This window comes from Mustelus asterias, chromosome 21, assembly GCF_964213995.1.
Source record: "Mustelus asterias chromosome 21, sMusAst1.hap1.1, whole genome shotgun sequence".
NCBI lineage: Eukaryota > Metazoa > Chordata > Chondrichthyes > Carcharhiniformes > Triakidae > Mustelus > Mustelus asterias.
The window spans coordinates 14,166,092-14,183,833 of NC_135821.1; the positions used below are offsets into that span (position 1 = coordinate 14,166,092).

The 17,742-nt window shown below is 42.4% G+C and overlaps 1 protein-coding gene across 16 annotated transcripts in view; it reads right to left on the minus strand.

Annotated features, from left to right (window-relative positions):
• Positions 1–17,742, minus strand: part of LOC144509131 (activating transcription factor 7-interacting protein 1-like) — a 187,920-nt gene that overhangs the window by 29,488 nt on the left and 140,690 nt on the right. For all 16 annotated transcript variants that reach the window (XM_078237524.1, XM_078237521.1, XM_078237515.1 and 13 more), the window contains 4 exons: positions 13,158–13,270; positions 9,860–9,948; positions 8,107–8,781; positions 887–978 (listed from right to left, as the gene is read on the minus strand). In XM_078237524.1, coding sequence (XP_078093650.1) covers positions 887–978; positions 8,107–8,781; positions 9,860–9,948; positions 13,158–13,270 — 969 coding nt within the window. The remainder of the gene's footprint in view (positions 1–886; positions 979–8,106; positions 8,782–9,859; positions 9,949–13,157; positions 13,271–17,742) is intronic.

Consider the following 17,742-nt stretch of genomic DNA (forward strand, 5'->3'; position numbering starts at 1 on the left):
TGCAAACGAACCTTGACTGACTGAACAACTTCCGTTTCTGCACTGTGACGCGCTGAGCGACGAGTTACCCGAATTTAAGGCTGTTACCAATGTGCGGCACGGCTGTATCCCAATCAGAATGCGTCACTCAGTTGAAGTTTTCTGAAAACATTTGACAGCATCTCGGAGGATTGAATCCAGCTGTGCTAACGAGTGCTGTTTTATTTAGAGAATCTTTCCAGTTTATGTAGAGAATGCACAAAATAATTACCGTTTCCCCTCTCTCCACCCAAATATGCGTTTTGTTTTTGTTTTAAACATGACCACTCACCAGGACGCTTTTCATCACTCTCTTCTTTCTGGTGAGGCTAAAGATGTGAGTGTACAACATAATACAGATGCGACAACCAACCCCACTCCCCCCCATCCCATTACATCTCTTTGGGTATTTGTGGAAGGGCTTGTCACATTTATTGTCTCAATTCTATACTTATTCTGACTTCTAAGAAATCAAAAAATCCCCCAAAACATACTTTCAAAAATCAAATGTTGTGGCTTTAATTCTGCCAAGGTTGTCTGTAGATTTTGCAGAAAGGCAGATTTGAAAATGGCAGAGTTGGTTATATTACAATTCACTTTAAGTGGAAAAGTTAACTTACAGAACAACATTACCCCTTAGAACTTTACTGGGCAAACGTAACAAGCTGATCCATGGTGGATTATTGAGAAAGGAGCAATGTGACAATTGGGCCAATTATTATTCTTCTGTACAAACAGCAACCACATTCTACCCAAAGGGATAATTGTATTATTTCATCAACTGGCCTGGCCAGGAAAGACAATGAGAGAGATTGCTGCCGAATATAACTGGTGGTCTGATGTGCATTGATAAATGTGCTGTACCCACCTGGTTGCCACTGGGTGCTGGTTTTTTAGCAGCTGGTGACTCTGTTGGAACAGCCGTAGGATGTCTCTGGGTGGCCTGGCTGAAGCTGCTCTCTGTTAATGGAATAGAAGCGAAGCAATTCATTTAATCTTCCTGTACTACACAAGGATGTTGACAGAGAAACGCTCCAAAGCTTCCTCTCACCAGATCTTCCCACACACTACTGTAATTTTAATCTACCCACCAGTTAGCTACTTGAGGTTTCAAATGAGCACCTAGAACCTTGGCTACCTCGATTTTGTACACCCCTAATCAATGAATGGATATGCATCAGAAGTCAGTGACATGTCTAGAGATTGATGGTGACACAGTGGTTAGCACTGCCGTCTCACAGCGCCAGGGACCCGGGTTTGATTCCTGGCTCGGGTCACTTGTCTGTGCGGAGTCTGCACGTTCTCCCAGTGTCTGCGTGGGTTTCCCCCGAATGCTCTGGTTTCCTCCCACAGTCCAAAGATGTGTAGGTTAGGTTGTTTGGCCATGCTAAATTGCCCCTTCGGTTCCATGGGAATTAGCAGGGTAAATACGTGGGGTTATGGGGATAGGGCCTGGGTGGGATTGTGATTAGCGCAGACTTGATGGGCCAAATGGCCTCCTTCTGCACAGTAAGAAGTCTCACAACACCAGATTAAAGTCCAACAGATTTATTTGGCAGCACTAGCTTTTGGAGTCTCAAGCTCCTTTATCAGGTGAGTGAAGAGCTGTGTTCACAAACAGGGCATATACAGACACAAACTCAATTTACAAGATAATGGTTGGAATGCGAGACTTTACAGGTAATTAAATCTTAAAGGTACAGACAATGTGAGTGGCGAGAGGGCCAAGCACAGGTTAAAGAGGTATGTATTATCTCCAGCATGACTTTAACCTGGTGTTGTGAGAGCTCTTACTGTGCTTACCCCAGTCCAACGCTGGCATCTCCACGTCACTCCTTCTGCACTGCAGGGATTCTATAATTTCATGAAATCATTCAACATTTTAAGAGCATTAAACTAACACAGCTGCCATCTTTGCATTCTCAAGTTCTCATGATAGATGAAAAGGCAACCTTTAGATACAGATTGTAATTTCAAAAGCTTCATAACTCTGTAGAGTTTCTACATGCAGGCAGATCATGTACTCCTACATATTAAATATAGAATTTATTTCAAGAATGGAGAAGCAAAAATAATTAAAATACAGATTAGTTACATTGATTGCATTCTCAAATAAGTAATTCCACACAGGAAACTCTTGCAAATAAGCGTGGAGGGCTTGCGTTATGAAGTGTTATTGTTGTCTGGACTATTGCAAAATGCAGAAGCTGTTTTAATATCACCATGCTCATTATACTTAGCTGCTTTCGGCATTTACATGATTCTATCTTTTTTGAAGGCCATGGGTATTAAAAACAGAACCCATAGTCAGTTGCAGCTCTCCTGTAACGCTCTCAAAGCTAAAAGATACATTGCTACGTAAGGACAGGGATAGACTACCACATACTGCAGAGTATCATTCTGCTGCTAAAATGCGGCGTAAAAACAAGATAGAATTGTTCTGCATTCTTAGACTTGATGGTTGGAATCAACTATATCCCCTGTGAATGTGGAGGTCATCAGGAGTTACATATTTACATTCTCATGCCAGGTATTTTCACTTGATGATTTAGTTTCTCTATTCCGGATAGTTGGCTTCCTTTTAGTCAATACTGTGAGTAGTTCCCTCAAGTCAGGTACTGTTCCTGTCTTCCAAATATGCTATCACCATTGCCTCAAGAAGCCCAAACATGGTTGGTTACATCAGCTTCCTCCATGCCATTCCTGTAATATCCAACTGAATGGGACTGGATTCAACTAGTTCCTACCTACCGAGTAGCAGCCAGAAAACTCCTGCAATGATTTATCTTCCTGCCGTTATATCTTCAAATGCCCATGGATCTAATTTTAGACCCCTCCCATTTCTTATTTACACGATGCCCCTCAGCAACATAATCTGAAAACGCATGGTCCGATTCCACATGTATGCTGACAACACCAGGCTCTAGTTCACCACCACTGCACTGCTTCTGATTTGTCACAATGCTTGTCTAGTGTCCAACATTCAATTCATACCAAGTCCCACTCACCCACCACCCATACTTGCTGCCCTGCACTGGCCCCCCAAACTGGAAATAATTCTCACCCTTGATTGCGAATTCCTCCATGGCCTTGTTCCTCTCTCAACATCCTCCAGCCCTATAACCATCCAAGATATCTACATTCCTTCAAGTCTGCCCCTTGCACATCCTTTATTTGAATTGCACTACCACTATGTTCAGCTCAGAAATTTCCTCTCTAAACATCACTGCCCCTTTCTCTTTTTGTAAAAAATGTTTTCATTGAAGATTTTCCATTTTACCAAATAACAAAACAAACCTTCAAAATCCACAGAATAATCATCATTCCACATGTACATATAGAAAAGACCAGCAAATATAATAATTGGTTCGGGTTATCAATTACAATTCGTTGTAATTGGCACCTCCCTCTGCATGGATAATGAAAGGATATTACAAGAGTGGGAGATATCAGGATAAAGCCATGAGCACATGGCACAAAGATGCACACTCTCGCCCACGGAGTACCAAGGGCCAAGCTACATAGCATAAGGTAGCTCCTGTGGGGTCAAATGCAACCAGAGCCTAAAACAGCACCCCAAGATCTCCGGGCAATGGAAGGATACCCCAGAAAGAGGGGAACATCAGGATATAACCCCAAACCCAAGACCTAGCATGACACTGTACACTCTCACATACAGGATAACAGGAGCAGAGCTGCACAGTCTCACGGGAAGAGTGCAGATAAAACAAATTCCAGGTATCCAAATTCACCCTCGGGTCCCACAGATAACAGAATAAGGCGGCATGGTAGCACAGTGGTTAGCACTGCTGCTTCACAGCTCCAGGGACCTGGGTTCGATTCCCGGCTTGGGTCACTGTCTGTGTGGAGTTTGCACATTCTCCTCGTGTCTGCGTGGGTTTCCTCCGGGTGCTCCGGTTTCCTCCCACAGTCCAAAGATGTGCGGGTTAGGTTGATTGACTATGCTAAAAAAATTGCCCTTAGTGTCTTGAGATGTGTAGGTTAGAGAGATTAGTGAGTGGATATGGGGGTAGGGCCTGGGTGGGATTGTGGTCGGTGCAGACTCGATGGGCCGAATGGCCTCTTTCTGTACTGTCGGGTTTCTATGATTTCTAGAATATCTTCCGCTGCAGTAAATTTCCACACATTCCAAATGCCATACAACCATCACTGCACACTCCCCAATAGAACAATGAAGACCCATTATCAGTCCACAAGCAAAGGAGATATCTCCAAATTACAAACACAAGACCTTAGGGATTGGAATTTGACAGGGCCAGAAACAGGGTGGGCAGACGCTTACCCACCCCGCTCCTCTGGTACTACATGGAAAGACGAAGAATTAAAATACACCATAACACACTTTAAACTAAGGTCTTTCTGTTCCACTGCCAGAGTATACTGAGTAAATAAATGGATATTCTGGCTTTCAAAGAAATGTGATATATGCCTCAGTACTTGTATATTAAACACCCTTGTCAGGATAAAAGACAACATCACAAAATCACAATTATAATCACAAGGGAACAAATTTCAGGATTAATGATGAACTGCAGGACAATATAGCCATCCACGGAGCTTGAAAAGGCCAAAGCCTTGATAGGACTGTCGACCAACATCAAGGATCCATCCATAGTTTCATTGAGGTCTCTACATCGCCGTTGTGCCACTCAGAAGCCCCAGCAGAGACACACCCAGGTGGCAAGATCCCACTGTTTCCAGCTGCCTCCATCCCTTCTTGACCAACACCGAGGTCAAAACAAAGCAAGGCCAGCAATTGGAGTATATAACTGACTCCAGATATCGAAGACTGGATACAGTATGCCTCTTCAAAATGCTCAGACTTCAAATAGAGATTATGAAAGCATTGCAGCCAGTTCTCAAATTCAGCTGGGAATTTATCCTCAGCTCTCCTTGGGAGATCAGGTGCATGGACATTCCTTCTCTGGCCCCCATCTTCCTGAATTAGTCAGGATGTCCGACATACCACGCAGCAGGATTTCCAAGGACTGAAGGTTAGCCTCCACCGAGGAAACTGCCCTCTTGACTGACAGGATTTTTACCTTTGCTTCATCCATTTTCTTTTGGATATCTTGCAGTTCATCAAAGTGAGCACCAATGATTTGTTCTAGGGGGTCCAGATCGTTGTCCACAACTTTACTCAGCCATCATCTCGATGCCTAAACCATCACTGCGAACAAGATCCTACCCTGTCTCCGACTGCCTTGATCAAATGAGGATTTTCTTGACTTTACCCGGCTCCCCATCACCCAAACTTAACCAAGATCTTCCAGGAACATAGCAGAGACTATATACTCGAGGGCTAGATAATTATGGGTTGTGCATCAGGATAAATAAGAGTTCGTGAAAATGCAGCTGTTTCCATGCTTACAACATGCAAGAACCCCCCCGCGACATCCTTGGTGAACCTACTTCGTTCACCAAGTCACTGGTCCCAACTGTTCTTTATAAATTCGTGTCAAATTTTGTTCATTAATTCCCCTTATGAAGTGTCTTGGGTTATTTTAGTATGTTAAACAGTATCGTATATAAACTGTGAAATTATTCTACTGCTATGATGGAGCTGAGATGAAGACCATTTGGCCATTCTGCTAATCCAGCTAACACACATATCTTTGGACACCAAGGGGCAATTTAGCATGGACAATGCACTTAACCTTCACACCTTTGGACTTTGGGACAAAACTGAAGCACCCGGGAGAAACCCACACAGACACTGGGATAATGTGCAAACTCCAAAAAGACAGTAACTCAAGGTTGGAATCGAATCCAGGTCTCTGGCGCTGTGAGGCAAAAGTGCTAACCACTGCGCCACTGGTACCAATGTCAGGGAATCTAAGTAAACACAGTCTGAACTCACTGACTTTAAATTACTATAAACAGATATTGCAAACTGGAGCTAAAAGCCAAACCCCCTGCTATACTATTCTGAATATATTACAGTGCATCTCCGATGGTATTGGTTACAGTCAGTGGGAAAACACATGGTTTTACCAGGATAGGAGTTTGATTTCATGTAAAGTGAAACATATTATTCTGGTAAAATTGTGTCCTTTAAGGGACCCAATTGTTAAGAAGATACAATTTCAGGTTATTCAGCTCAGGTTGGAAACTTTGCGAATTTTAAAGCGCAGTGCAATGCCAGCTTTGCATCCAAAACACTCAGAATTAATTTGCACCGGCAACAAAGTGGCATGTGAACATGCTAACGTACATATCTTTAAAATTATAGAGATATGTATTTTTAAAATTTTTACATTTACTTTTATCGATACATTTTACTCCATTACTATCCTCCTATATTTCCAAATATATCATCTGCAAACTTTTAAATTACACATTGTATACGGAAGCTGTGACCATGGGACACCACTGCATTTCCTAACTACTGCGTCAGTACCTCATATTTGAATGTGTTTGCTTTTTTTATTCATTCATGGGATATGTCTAGCAGGGCCAGCATTTACTGCCCATTCCTAATTGCCTTTAAAAGGTGGAGGTGTGCCAACTTTTTAAACCGCTGTAATCCATGTGGTGTAGTTACACCCACGGTGGGAGGAAGTTCCAGGATTTTGACCCAGTGATGAAGGAATTGTAATAATTTTCCCATTTAATTACTCTTAACCTTCTCTCTCTAAAGAAAACCATCGCACCGTCTCCAGTTCCTCCACATTACTGAAAGCCTCTGAAGCATTTAAACAGATTTTTTTTTTCTGTTTGACGTATAATGCATTTCAACAATCTTGGTAAAGGAGGGGGCCACCTGGTGCTTATACAAGTCCATATCTGGGCTATCCCATTTTCCTGCGTATTCCTTGTATCCTTTAATATTTTTCCTCAAAACACATTCAACTGGGGCTTATTAACCACTATAACAAGATATTTCATATTCTAACTACCCAATCTACTTAAATAGCATGTGCTAATGAAGCTAGAAGATTCATGGATAAACACCTGTTCCTGAACTGTGTCATGATGTGGAGATGCCGGCATTGGACTGGGGTAAACACAGTAAGTTTAACAACACCAGGTTAAAGTGATCTGGTGTTCCTGAACTGTGTACCAGACCAAACAGCAAGTTTTTGTTTATTTATTCATTAGTGTCACAAGTAGGCTTACATTAACACTGCAACGAAGTTACTATGAAAATCCCCTAGTCGCCACGTTTCGGCGCCTGTTTTCGGGTACACTGACGGAGAATTGTGCATCTAACCAGCACATCTTTTGGACTGTGGGAAGAAACCAGAGCACCCAGAAGAAACCCACGCAGACACGGGGAGAACGTGCAGACTCCACAGACAGTGACCCAAGCCGGAAATCGAGCCTGGGTCCCTGGCGCTGAGAGGCAGCAGTGCTAACGACTGTGCCACCAAGGGGAATGTTTGCTGCTCAGTTTCTACCCACAAAAAGCATCAGTGTGACATTAGACACTATTTTAATGTAAAAGGGTTCCCATTTTCTGTAACAGAAACTCACTCAGCAGCAGCTGTAGGAGCCTTACAGTCATAATAAACTCTTAAAATACACAAGATTCACTTGTCTGAACCATGTAAGGATTTCTGTTATTATCTTTAAGTATCTTCTCGGACAAACGGATATTTTTCATTTGCGATGATGATGAGTTAACCATATTTTCTTAATCCAAACTTGTACCATTAATATTACAAAATGCAACAAAACTAAGGTGGTGCTACAGGCAACAGCGTTCAGACTTGCAAGAAAAGGGATCTTATTTCACACTTTTTCCAGACGCTGGTTTATTGCAGCCCCATTAATATCTTTAATTGTGAAGCAGCTGTACTTTAGTAGAAGTGTGTTGGTTTTTATTTTGAAGTGAAAATGTGGACCTTGAAATATTTCAACAAACCTCTGGGTAAACTGCTTTTCGTAGTTCAATCCCACGCCTCAATCAACATTTACAGATACACTGATGGCAAAAGGTAGCCAGCACAACTCTAACATAATAAATCTCAATTTTATGTAATGATTTAATTACATGCATAAACATGCTGAACAAATAGCAGTTCAGTTTCAATGCACACAGTTGCATCCTGATTATCCACTCACCTACTCTGGAGACTCCTGCATTGGTGCTGTCTGAACTGACAGTTAATGGCTGACTTGATGATCCAGAGACTTGCCCCTGGCTGCAAGTCTGTGAAGGCCTTGGTTGTACTGGTGCTCTAGTAATAGAAGGGCTAAAATGTCCTGGGGAACCCAAAGATGGTTGCACTGTCCGAGTAGTCTGAGGTGAAAGAATAGATTGAGTACTGGTCACAGAAGCAGTCTGACCTGAAGCAACATTACTTATCTGCATTGGCCCCATACTTCCAGGGGACTTCCTTTGGACTCCTGGGCTTGGCAAGGAAGGACTAGCACCATTTGCTTTTGCTACATTTGTTGATATCTGTGATGCAAGTGGCTTGGAGAGGTTGTTTAGCGTGGGCTGGGATTGAACAGGTAAAAACTCAATTCCAGGTTGCTGGTTCGTCATCAAGGTATTTGCCGAGGGCTGCAGAAGCTGAGGTTGGGAAGACACTGCCACTGGAACTGTAAGCAATACTGGCACTGACTGGAGAGATACTGGCATAGGCTGGTTACTGCCGGAGGTCGACAGCGACTGATTGTTTCCTACTACTGCAGTTGCTGGGAGCACAGGAGTGACCACAGCACCAGATGTCCCTGCATTCTGAGGCTTAGACTGTCCGCCAACTACCTGAGGAGGTGTGAAGTTTGTAATACCTGCAACAGCAAAACATTCTCCAATTAGAATCTGTAAATAGAATTTTTTTTTTTGCACTCCCCAACCACCCCAAGCTTCTCCTTTGGGACCCCAATCATGCTCACATAATGGGAATCAGTCAAAAGGATAGGGCAAGTCCTGTATGCAGACTACACCGCGACTGCCTTCAATATGACTAAAATTAAGGTGGTGTAATTGAACAGGGTCAACTGATCCCTGTAGTACATCATGTTGCATGAAAGAGCAAGTCAGATGGATGATGCACCAATGCACTGAGGTTCCACTAGGCATCAGTAGGTGTTGATACTTTCCTGGCAGGTAGAAAGAGCGAGGCAAGCTATGTCACTATTCCACACCAGCTAGGAACTGGTACACAGCAACACTGGCAAAACAAATGTTTTAAAAAGTTGAAATTTCTGGTGTGTGTATGTACACACACCATACATGCACACAACTCCCTGGTAATGCTACATTACTTTTTGATAAGCTTGCAGCAACAACAGCCTAATCTCTTGTCTGGGTGTCTCCCCACAGCAATATGGGATGTATAGGCTGTTAATGGGAGTAGAGAAAAAATAGATTGCAAGTTTACACAATCCTCAAATAAGCAAACAAAAAGAAAATGGTAGTTTATAATGTTTTAAAGTAAAATTCTTTGGCTTTCTATTCTCGCCTCCTCTCCCCGTCTCAGGATGGTACTTGACCCACTAACCTGAATAGAAGAAAGTAAAACCAACTTGAACTAGATGGATAGCAAACACCGCTGGGACTCAAGCAACTGGTTCAAAGATGAGGGACGATGAAAGGTTTGAAATTCTGCTGTTCCCAAGGAATTTCAAACCTTTGAGAACTTTCTTGAGAACAGCAGAATTCCAATCCTCCCCCCACCCTAATTAATCAGTAACAGAATTGAATGCCTATAAACCAAATATTTCTGATGTGACTGGTAGGTGGGGGCTGTGGGAAGAAATTACAGGCACCTTCTGATTTTCAATAAGTGAGAAACTGATTTCTCAATGGAGTTAGAAGTACTACTGAACCTCATTAAAAATTCCCATGCTTTTTTCTTACAAGTACCTGTATTACTGGAGTTTGCAGAGTGCTGGGCTGATGCTACACTGTCTGCCATATTTCTTCTCAAGTCCAGCATCTGCCTTACTGTTCCACTGGAAGGAAAAAAACAAAATGGAAACTGAAATCGTACACAAGAATCTACCCAATGTCAGGCAACTAAAATTTCCTAAAATTGATATATCCTTGTCTTTCCTCAATTGATTTTCTCAAATAGACTTTATCCCATAAGAAATTCAGCATGGACAGTTGCGAGGAACAGAGCACAAAAAAGGGACCCACATTCTTAAATAACTACAAATTAAAATGAAAACCATTACAAAGGAGGAAAGTTTTTTTTAGGCAAGTGGGAATAGAAGGGAGAATCTAAATCGACTTTAAAATCAATCAGCCTATCATTCATATGGAGACTTATAAGATAATGCGGGGGCTGGATAGGGTGGAGGCGGAGAGATTCTTTCCACTTAGTAAGGAAGTTAAAACTAGAGGACACAGCCTCAAAATAAAGGGGGGTCGGTTTAAGACAGAGTTGAGGAGGAACTTCTTCTCCCAGAGGGTGGTGAATCTCTGGAATTCTCTGCCCACTGAGGTGGTGGAGGCTACCTCGCTGAATATGTTTAAAGCGCGGATGGATGGATTCCTGATCGGTAAGGGAATTAAGGGTTATGGGGATCAGGCGGGTAAGTGGTACTGATCCACGTCAGATCAGCCATGATCTTATTGAATGGCGGGGCAGGCTCGAGGGGCTAGATGGCCTACTCCTGCTCCTATTTCTTATGTTCTTATGTTGTTCAGTCAACCAGCAACAAGGAGGAACAAATTGAGGGTTAATGTTAGAAGCAGAAAAAGGGAGATTAAAATGGAAGGCTTTACCAATTAGTGCCTAAATTGAATAATCAAATAAAATACTTAAAAAGAAGCTACTGAAATAAGTGGATGAAGTGCAGGCAAACAGGAGAAAGTAGAGATAACTTTGTTGACAAAGTAGCCACCAGGATAACTGGCCAAATAGCCTCCTCTGTCCATAAATTCCTATACTCTAATGTAATCTTGAGATTCAGGTAGCAGTCATTGAAATGTACCTGCTTCGCTCTTGTGGTTTAAATCAGCAGCCTTCTAGGTCAATACTATTATTCGTCATAATCAAGCTTTATTATTTTGTTATCAGATCAACCGTTTTCAAATGACAATTTGAGTGTGTGTTTGCTCCTTTATGAGGCAGCCTTTATTACAATGGGGAGGAAATAAGCTGAGTGATGGTAGGACAGGTACAGGTGTTACAAAACAGCCAACCTCATGACCAAGTCTGTGCCAGATCTCGAATCTTGCCAGTTTTCAGGTTGGGTGGTGTAGAATGTTTATGGTATGTTTTTCAAGTAATGAATGCAAAGGAAAGTTTTGAAAGAAAGAGACAATGCTGCAATATAAGCTGTGAAATTCTTCAGAGCTGCTTCAGATCCATCAGTGTTACTTTTACTTTGCCACACCCAAGTATGGCACAGACTTGGTTTATGGACCTAAATAGGTCTCTCACTGCAATTTAGTGTTGGTAGTGGATTGGGAGTAACTCCAAAGAATCGTACAGCTGTATAGAAAGACAAAGATGTCAGTGAGGTGGGAAATTCGGACGATGACAGCTTAAAGAAATGTCCGGTTTTCAGACATGACAGCCAAAATTTCCGGCTGTTAACGCCAGATTCTCTTGTCCCGCTGCAGTGGAACGGAGATTTGGCTGAGCGTCAGATTCTCCATCCTTGCTTGCAGCGGCGGTGGGGCGTGAATGGCTGGAAAATTCCAGCTGACCTGTTTCTGGATAACCAGACCTGAGACACTGTACTTGCAGAAACATTGCTTCTTTTTAAAATACGAGGTTTTACAGCTTCCTCAATGCCTTGGTCCACGAATTGGAAATTTATATTCATTTATTAATGTCACAAGTAGGCTTACATTAACACCGCAATGAAGTTACTGTGAAAATCCCCCAGTTGCCACACTCCAGCGCCTATTCGGATACACTGAGGGAGAATTTAGCACGGCCAATGCAACTAACCAACATGTCTTTCGGACTGTGGGAAGAAACCGGAGCACCCGGAGGAAACCCACGCAGAGACGGGGAAGAACATGCAGACTCCACACAGTGACCCAAATTGGGAATTAAACCCGGGTCCCTGGCGCTGAGGGGCAGCAATGTTAGCCACTGTGCCACCCCATATTTACTCTGCATTTTGGGTAAATTTAACCAATATTGTTGTTTCAATTATTTCAAATGCAGGCGAGACACAAGTTGAAAACTGTATTCTGGATTTGTAAATAACTCAACTTTGACGTATTATATAATAAAGAATGCATCACACTGCAATACCTTACTGTGCAGCGCACCCTACTTACAGGAGATAAACAAGGCAATAAAATCCAACAGGTCATCCTGAAATACAGATTTGGAAGCTTTCATGCTCTCTCCAAGTATCTGACACAGCTTTACTACACCAAGACTTCTTCTGTCATCACACTAGCAATGTGCAATTATCAGATTTTGGCCTTTTGAATTTTACACTCTCCTCAAGATTCTGGATACGGATAATTTTTTCCACACTCCAATATCTCTTAATTTTGAAAGAATAGCTTTGCTGCAGCTTTCCTGACCTTTCTCAAGCTTCAAGGTGCTCTGAAGCCTGTTGATGAGCAGTCCAGCAGCATTCTCTAAAACAAGGCTTCTCTAAAACAAGGCGCTGCAAGGGCGGCTTGGCTCATGTGCGCAAATTTACACTTTGAACAGTGACATTACAGCAGCTGGCAAAAATGTTCTCTCTGCACCTATATTAATGAACTTTCACGAACCACCACTTTGACATTTTCTAGCGCTGACCTTTTAGTGAATCACTCTTTAATTTACACTTTCAGAAATTCCTTTTTCTCACTTTAGTTTGTGCAGCTGTCAGGTATTCAAAGTTTCTATTTTAATTGGCACCAGAGGCCAGTGCCAACTGGGATTATGCAATGAAGCAACCAAAAGCAGAGGGAGCAGAACCCTGACTCCCCCCCCCCCCACCCTCAGGGAAACTCTTGTCCTCTCTATCCAAAGATTTCTGGCTACAGGATGTTGAGTCGTCTAAGCATAGACAAATCATGAAGCCTGGCAGAAGTCATCCTCCATTTAATGGGCTGTGACTTTTCTGGACGAAGACTATGGACTACCACTTGCCCAGAGCATTTCATTTGTCCAACAAAATTAATTCTCGTGCCCATAAACATGTGGGTACACTTATAAACAAAACTTTCTGAATAAAATTAACAGCCTCCTTACCTGCGACACTGCATGCTACCAGAAGCACTAGAAGGGTTGTAGGATTTGCTGGGAGAGACAGGTTGCGTAGATTGGAGCCCAGATGGTTGCTGAGGTGTGGAGGTGGCTGGATTCTGGATTAAATAAAAAAAGCACATAAGGATGGCTGTGCCAAAACGAACAAAGTACTTCTGGATTTTATTTTTCAACATCACAATACCCCATAAAGAGTGAAACCTAGCAGCTTCTGGCACATGAGGTTAGCTCATTTTCTTTAAAAAAAAGTATTCTATTTGGCTTGAAACACAGTCCATTTAATGGTGCACACAGCTGTCGTTCAGCTGACCACATGTTGCTCAAACTGCACATGAGCAGTCCGAGTACAACTGAAGCTTCAATGACAGCTGATTTTATATTTGCAGTCCTGATCCCTCTTTATTTTAGTCACCTTTCATCTGTCAGGTTTCCAAATTTCATAGAAACATAGAAAATAGGAGGAGGCCATTCAGCCGTAAGGAACCTATTCGACCACTCAATATGATCATGGCTGATCCTCCAACTTAATGTCACACTCCCGAGTGTGGAAATTTATTTCCTTTTTAAATATATTCACTGACTTGGCCTCCAGTCTCTTCAGTGACTTGGCCTCCACCGTCTCTTGTGGTAGAGAATACCATAGGTTGACCAACCTGAGTGAAGAAATTTCTCCTCATCTCAGTTCTAAATGGCCTACCCCGTATCCTGAGACTGTAAACCCATTCTTCTAGAGCACCCCACCCCGCCCCACCCATACCAGCCAGAGGAAACATCATCCCTGCATCCAGTCTGCCAGCCCTATCAGAATTTTATGTTACAATGAGATCCTCTCTCATTCTTCGAAACACCAGTGAATACAGGCCTAGTCGACTCATATGGCAATCCTGCTATCCCAGGAATCAGTATGGTAAACCTTCGCTGCATTCCCTCTGTGGCAGGTATATCCTTTCTTATGCAAGGAGACCAAAAGTGCACGTAATACTCCAGGTGTGGTCTCACCAAGGTCCTGTACAGCTGCAGTAAGACATCCTTGCTCCTTAACTCAAATCCTCTTGCAATGAAGGCCGACATACCATTTCCCTTCTTAACTACTCGCTGCATCTGCTTCCAGCGACTGGTGCACTAGGACATCCAGGTCCTTTTTGTACATCAACATTTCCCAGTCTATTACCAGTTTTTCCTACCGAAAAGGAGATAACTTCACACTTATCCACCTTATTCCGCATCTGCCACATATTTGTCCACTTACTCAACTTGCCTAAATTTCCTTGAAGTCTCATAACATCCTCCTCACCACTCATTCCTACCAAGTTTTGTGTTGTCAGCAAATTTAGAAATATTACATTTGGTTCCCTCATCCAAACTGTGAATGTTACTGTTGAATAGCTGGGGCCCAAGCACTGATCCCTACAATAGCCCACGAGTCACCGCCTGCCATTTTGAAAAAAACATTTATTCCTACTCCATTTCCCTACTACTGACGTTAGGCTAGCTGCTGTGTAATTCTTTGCTTTCTCCTTCCCTCCTTTTTTAAATAGTGGAGGTACGTTTGCCACTCTCCAGTCTGCTGGGACTGTTCCAGAATTCTATGGCCACCTTTAGTACTCTTGAATGTAGATGATCAGGCCCTGGGGATTTATCAGCTTTCAGTCCCATTAATTCCTCGAGCACTATTTTTTCAATAATATTAATTTCCTTCACTTCCTCCATGTCACTAGAACCTTGGTTCCATAGAAATGGCACAGAAGGTGGCCCATCCTGTTTATGCTGACCCGAAGACACCCAGGTACCCTTTCTAATGCCATCTTCCCGCACACAATCCTGCAGTTTACAACACTTTAGGTGCAGATCCAGGAAAGAGTTTAGGGTCTCTGCCTCCACCACCAACTCAGGCAGCGAATTCCATACTCTCTGCGTAAAAACGTTTCCCCTCATGTCCCCTCTAATCCTATGACCTGTGGTTTAGCTTGAATCACTGACCACTGGTTTTTGAACTCTCTAAAGGGAAACAGGTTCCTCCTGTCTATTCCATCTCCACCCCTCACAATTTTGTCTATCTCAATCTTGTCATCCCTCAGCCTTCTCTGTTCCAAGGAAAACAACCCCAACCTCTCTAATCTCTCTTTGTAGCTATAATTCTTCAGCCCCGGCAACATTTGAGTAAATCTTCTCTGCACACTTCCCAGAGCAATTACATCCTTCCTCTAATGTGGTGACCAGAACTGCACACAATAGTCCAGTTGTGGCTTGTGTCTTATAGTTCCATCATTACATTCCTACTTCAGTATTCTATACCTCTGCCAATGGAGAGAATTCCATATGCCTTCTTTACAACCTTATCTATTCTGTACTGCTCCCTTTAGAGACCTGTGCACCTGCACGCCAAGATCTCTCACTTCATCGACCCCCTCAGTATATCCCCATTTATTGTGTATTCGCTTTTACTGTTTGACCTCCCTAAATGCATTACCTCACACTTTGAGTTGAACTTCATCTGCCATTTTCCTGCTCACTCCACCAATCCATCTATATCATTGTGGAGCTTACCCTTCTATACTATCCACTACATGGCCAACTTTTGTCGTTTGCAAATTTCCCAATCGTTTCCACCCCCCCCCCCCCAGTGTTCAAGTCTAAATTGTTAACATATAAAAGAAACAGCAGGGGTCCCAAACCAAGTCCAGTGGAACACCACTTGAAACAACTTTCCATTCGCATGGGCAACCATCGACCATTACCCTTTTTTTCCTGTTACTAAGTCAACTTCGAATCCAATTTGCCACATTACCCTGCATTCCATGGGCTTTTATTTTTTTTGACCAGTCTGCCATGTAGGACCTTGTCAAATGCCTTACTAAGATCCATGTAGACAACATCCATTGCACTATCCTTATTGATCCTCCTCATCACTTCCTCAAAGAATTCAATCAAATTTGTAAGACGTGACCTTCCCTTAACAAAGCCACGCTGACTATCCCTGATTAGTCCATTTCTTTCTAAGTGACAGTTTAATCTGATCTCTCGGGATTGATTTTAACAATTTGTCCACCACCGAAGTAAGCCTAACTGGCCTATAAGTGTTTGGCATTTTCCTGGCATCTTTTTCTTTCTACATATTGGTTGTTAATTGACACCAAAGGCTACACTTAAAGAAAGGTTTTCCTTGCCTTTATCACATACGCAAGAATACAAATCTCAGTGGAAAATTGTAATTGGCATTAATGCCATGCTTAATACATTCTGTTGCAAAATACTATTGTCACGATAAAGACACTTGCCAATTGCAACATCTGATGAAATAGGACAGGGAACAAGGAGCGAGTATGAGGGAAGCAGGTATGGGGGGAAAAAAAGAGAGTAGGATTGCTATAAATAGACATACATGCAAACACAACAGTTCTATCTAATCAGCAATTAGTGTCTCTTAAAAAAAACACTTGCCAACTGGCAAATTAATTGTTTTACACAGCCTTTATCCGAATTCAGCTGAAAATGAGGAGAGTTTTGTTAGCATGAAAATAAAAGCACAACACAAAAGTGATGAAGCAAGTGAAGAACGTGCAGACTCTGCACAGACAGCGACCCAAGCCAGGAATCGAACCCGGGTCCTGGTGCCGTGAGGCAGCAGTGCTAACCACTGCGCCACCCATAAACAAATGTTTGGTGAGCAGTTGATGTATAGGATCAAAACTGCAAGTAAATTATCACTGAATTAATTTCTACCCAATCTTTATCAGATATAGTGTGAATAAAATGTTGAGAGATGTTTATATAATTTTCCCTGGCTTTATAGGGGACCGCATTTAGATTAATCCCATGTAACAGGGGTGTATAAGTAACTGTTAAATATGTTTAATAGCCAAGAGACACATTAATGCACTGTGTAGACATATTTATTGAAGGATAAACACAGGGTACCAGCTTATCAATTATTCAAACAAATGTCCATTGGTGTAAATTTATGTCAAAGAGTTTTAAAGCCAAGTCCTTCAGTAATTTAGTTGCTTTCTCATCTCCTATTTCATATGTTTGTATTTGACATAAAACAGCAATTTATTTTTACAAAAACATATCGACTTTGCACCTGTATGTATTGTCCTTCAGCATCATTTTGCTGACTGTATTTCATGGCCTTCTACACAAACTGCTATAAATATGATCAACTTCCAGAATTTTGACCAGAAACTTAACTGGATCATCCACATAAATACACTGACTACAAGAGCAGGGTCAGAGGCAGCGTGCAACTCACCTCCTGACTTGTGCCTTCTAGAAGGTGGACAAGTCAGTAGTGTGGCACAGTATTGCCCAGTTGCCTGGATGAGTGCATCTCCAATAATGCTCAAGTTCAACATCATCTTGGACAAAGTTGCCTGTTTGGCAACCATCTTAAATATTCATGCCCTTCACCACTAGTTCACACCAGTGAGTTGAGTGTGACTGCTCTTGACATCAAGGCAGCATTTGACCAAGTATAGCATCAAGGATTCCCAGCATTACTGGAGTCAATGGGAATCAGGGGGAAAAATCTCCACTGGTTGGAGTCATACCTAGCACAAAGGAAGATGAT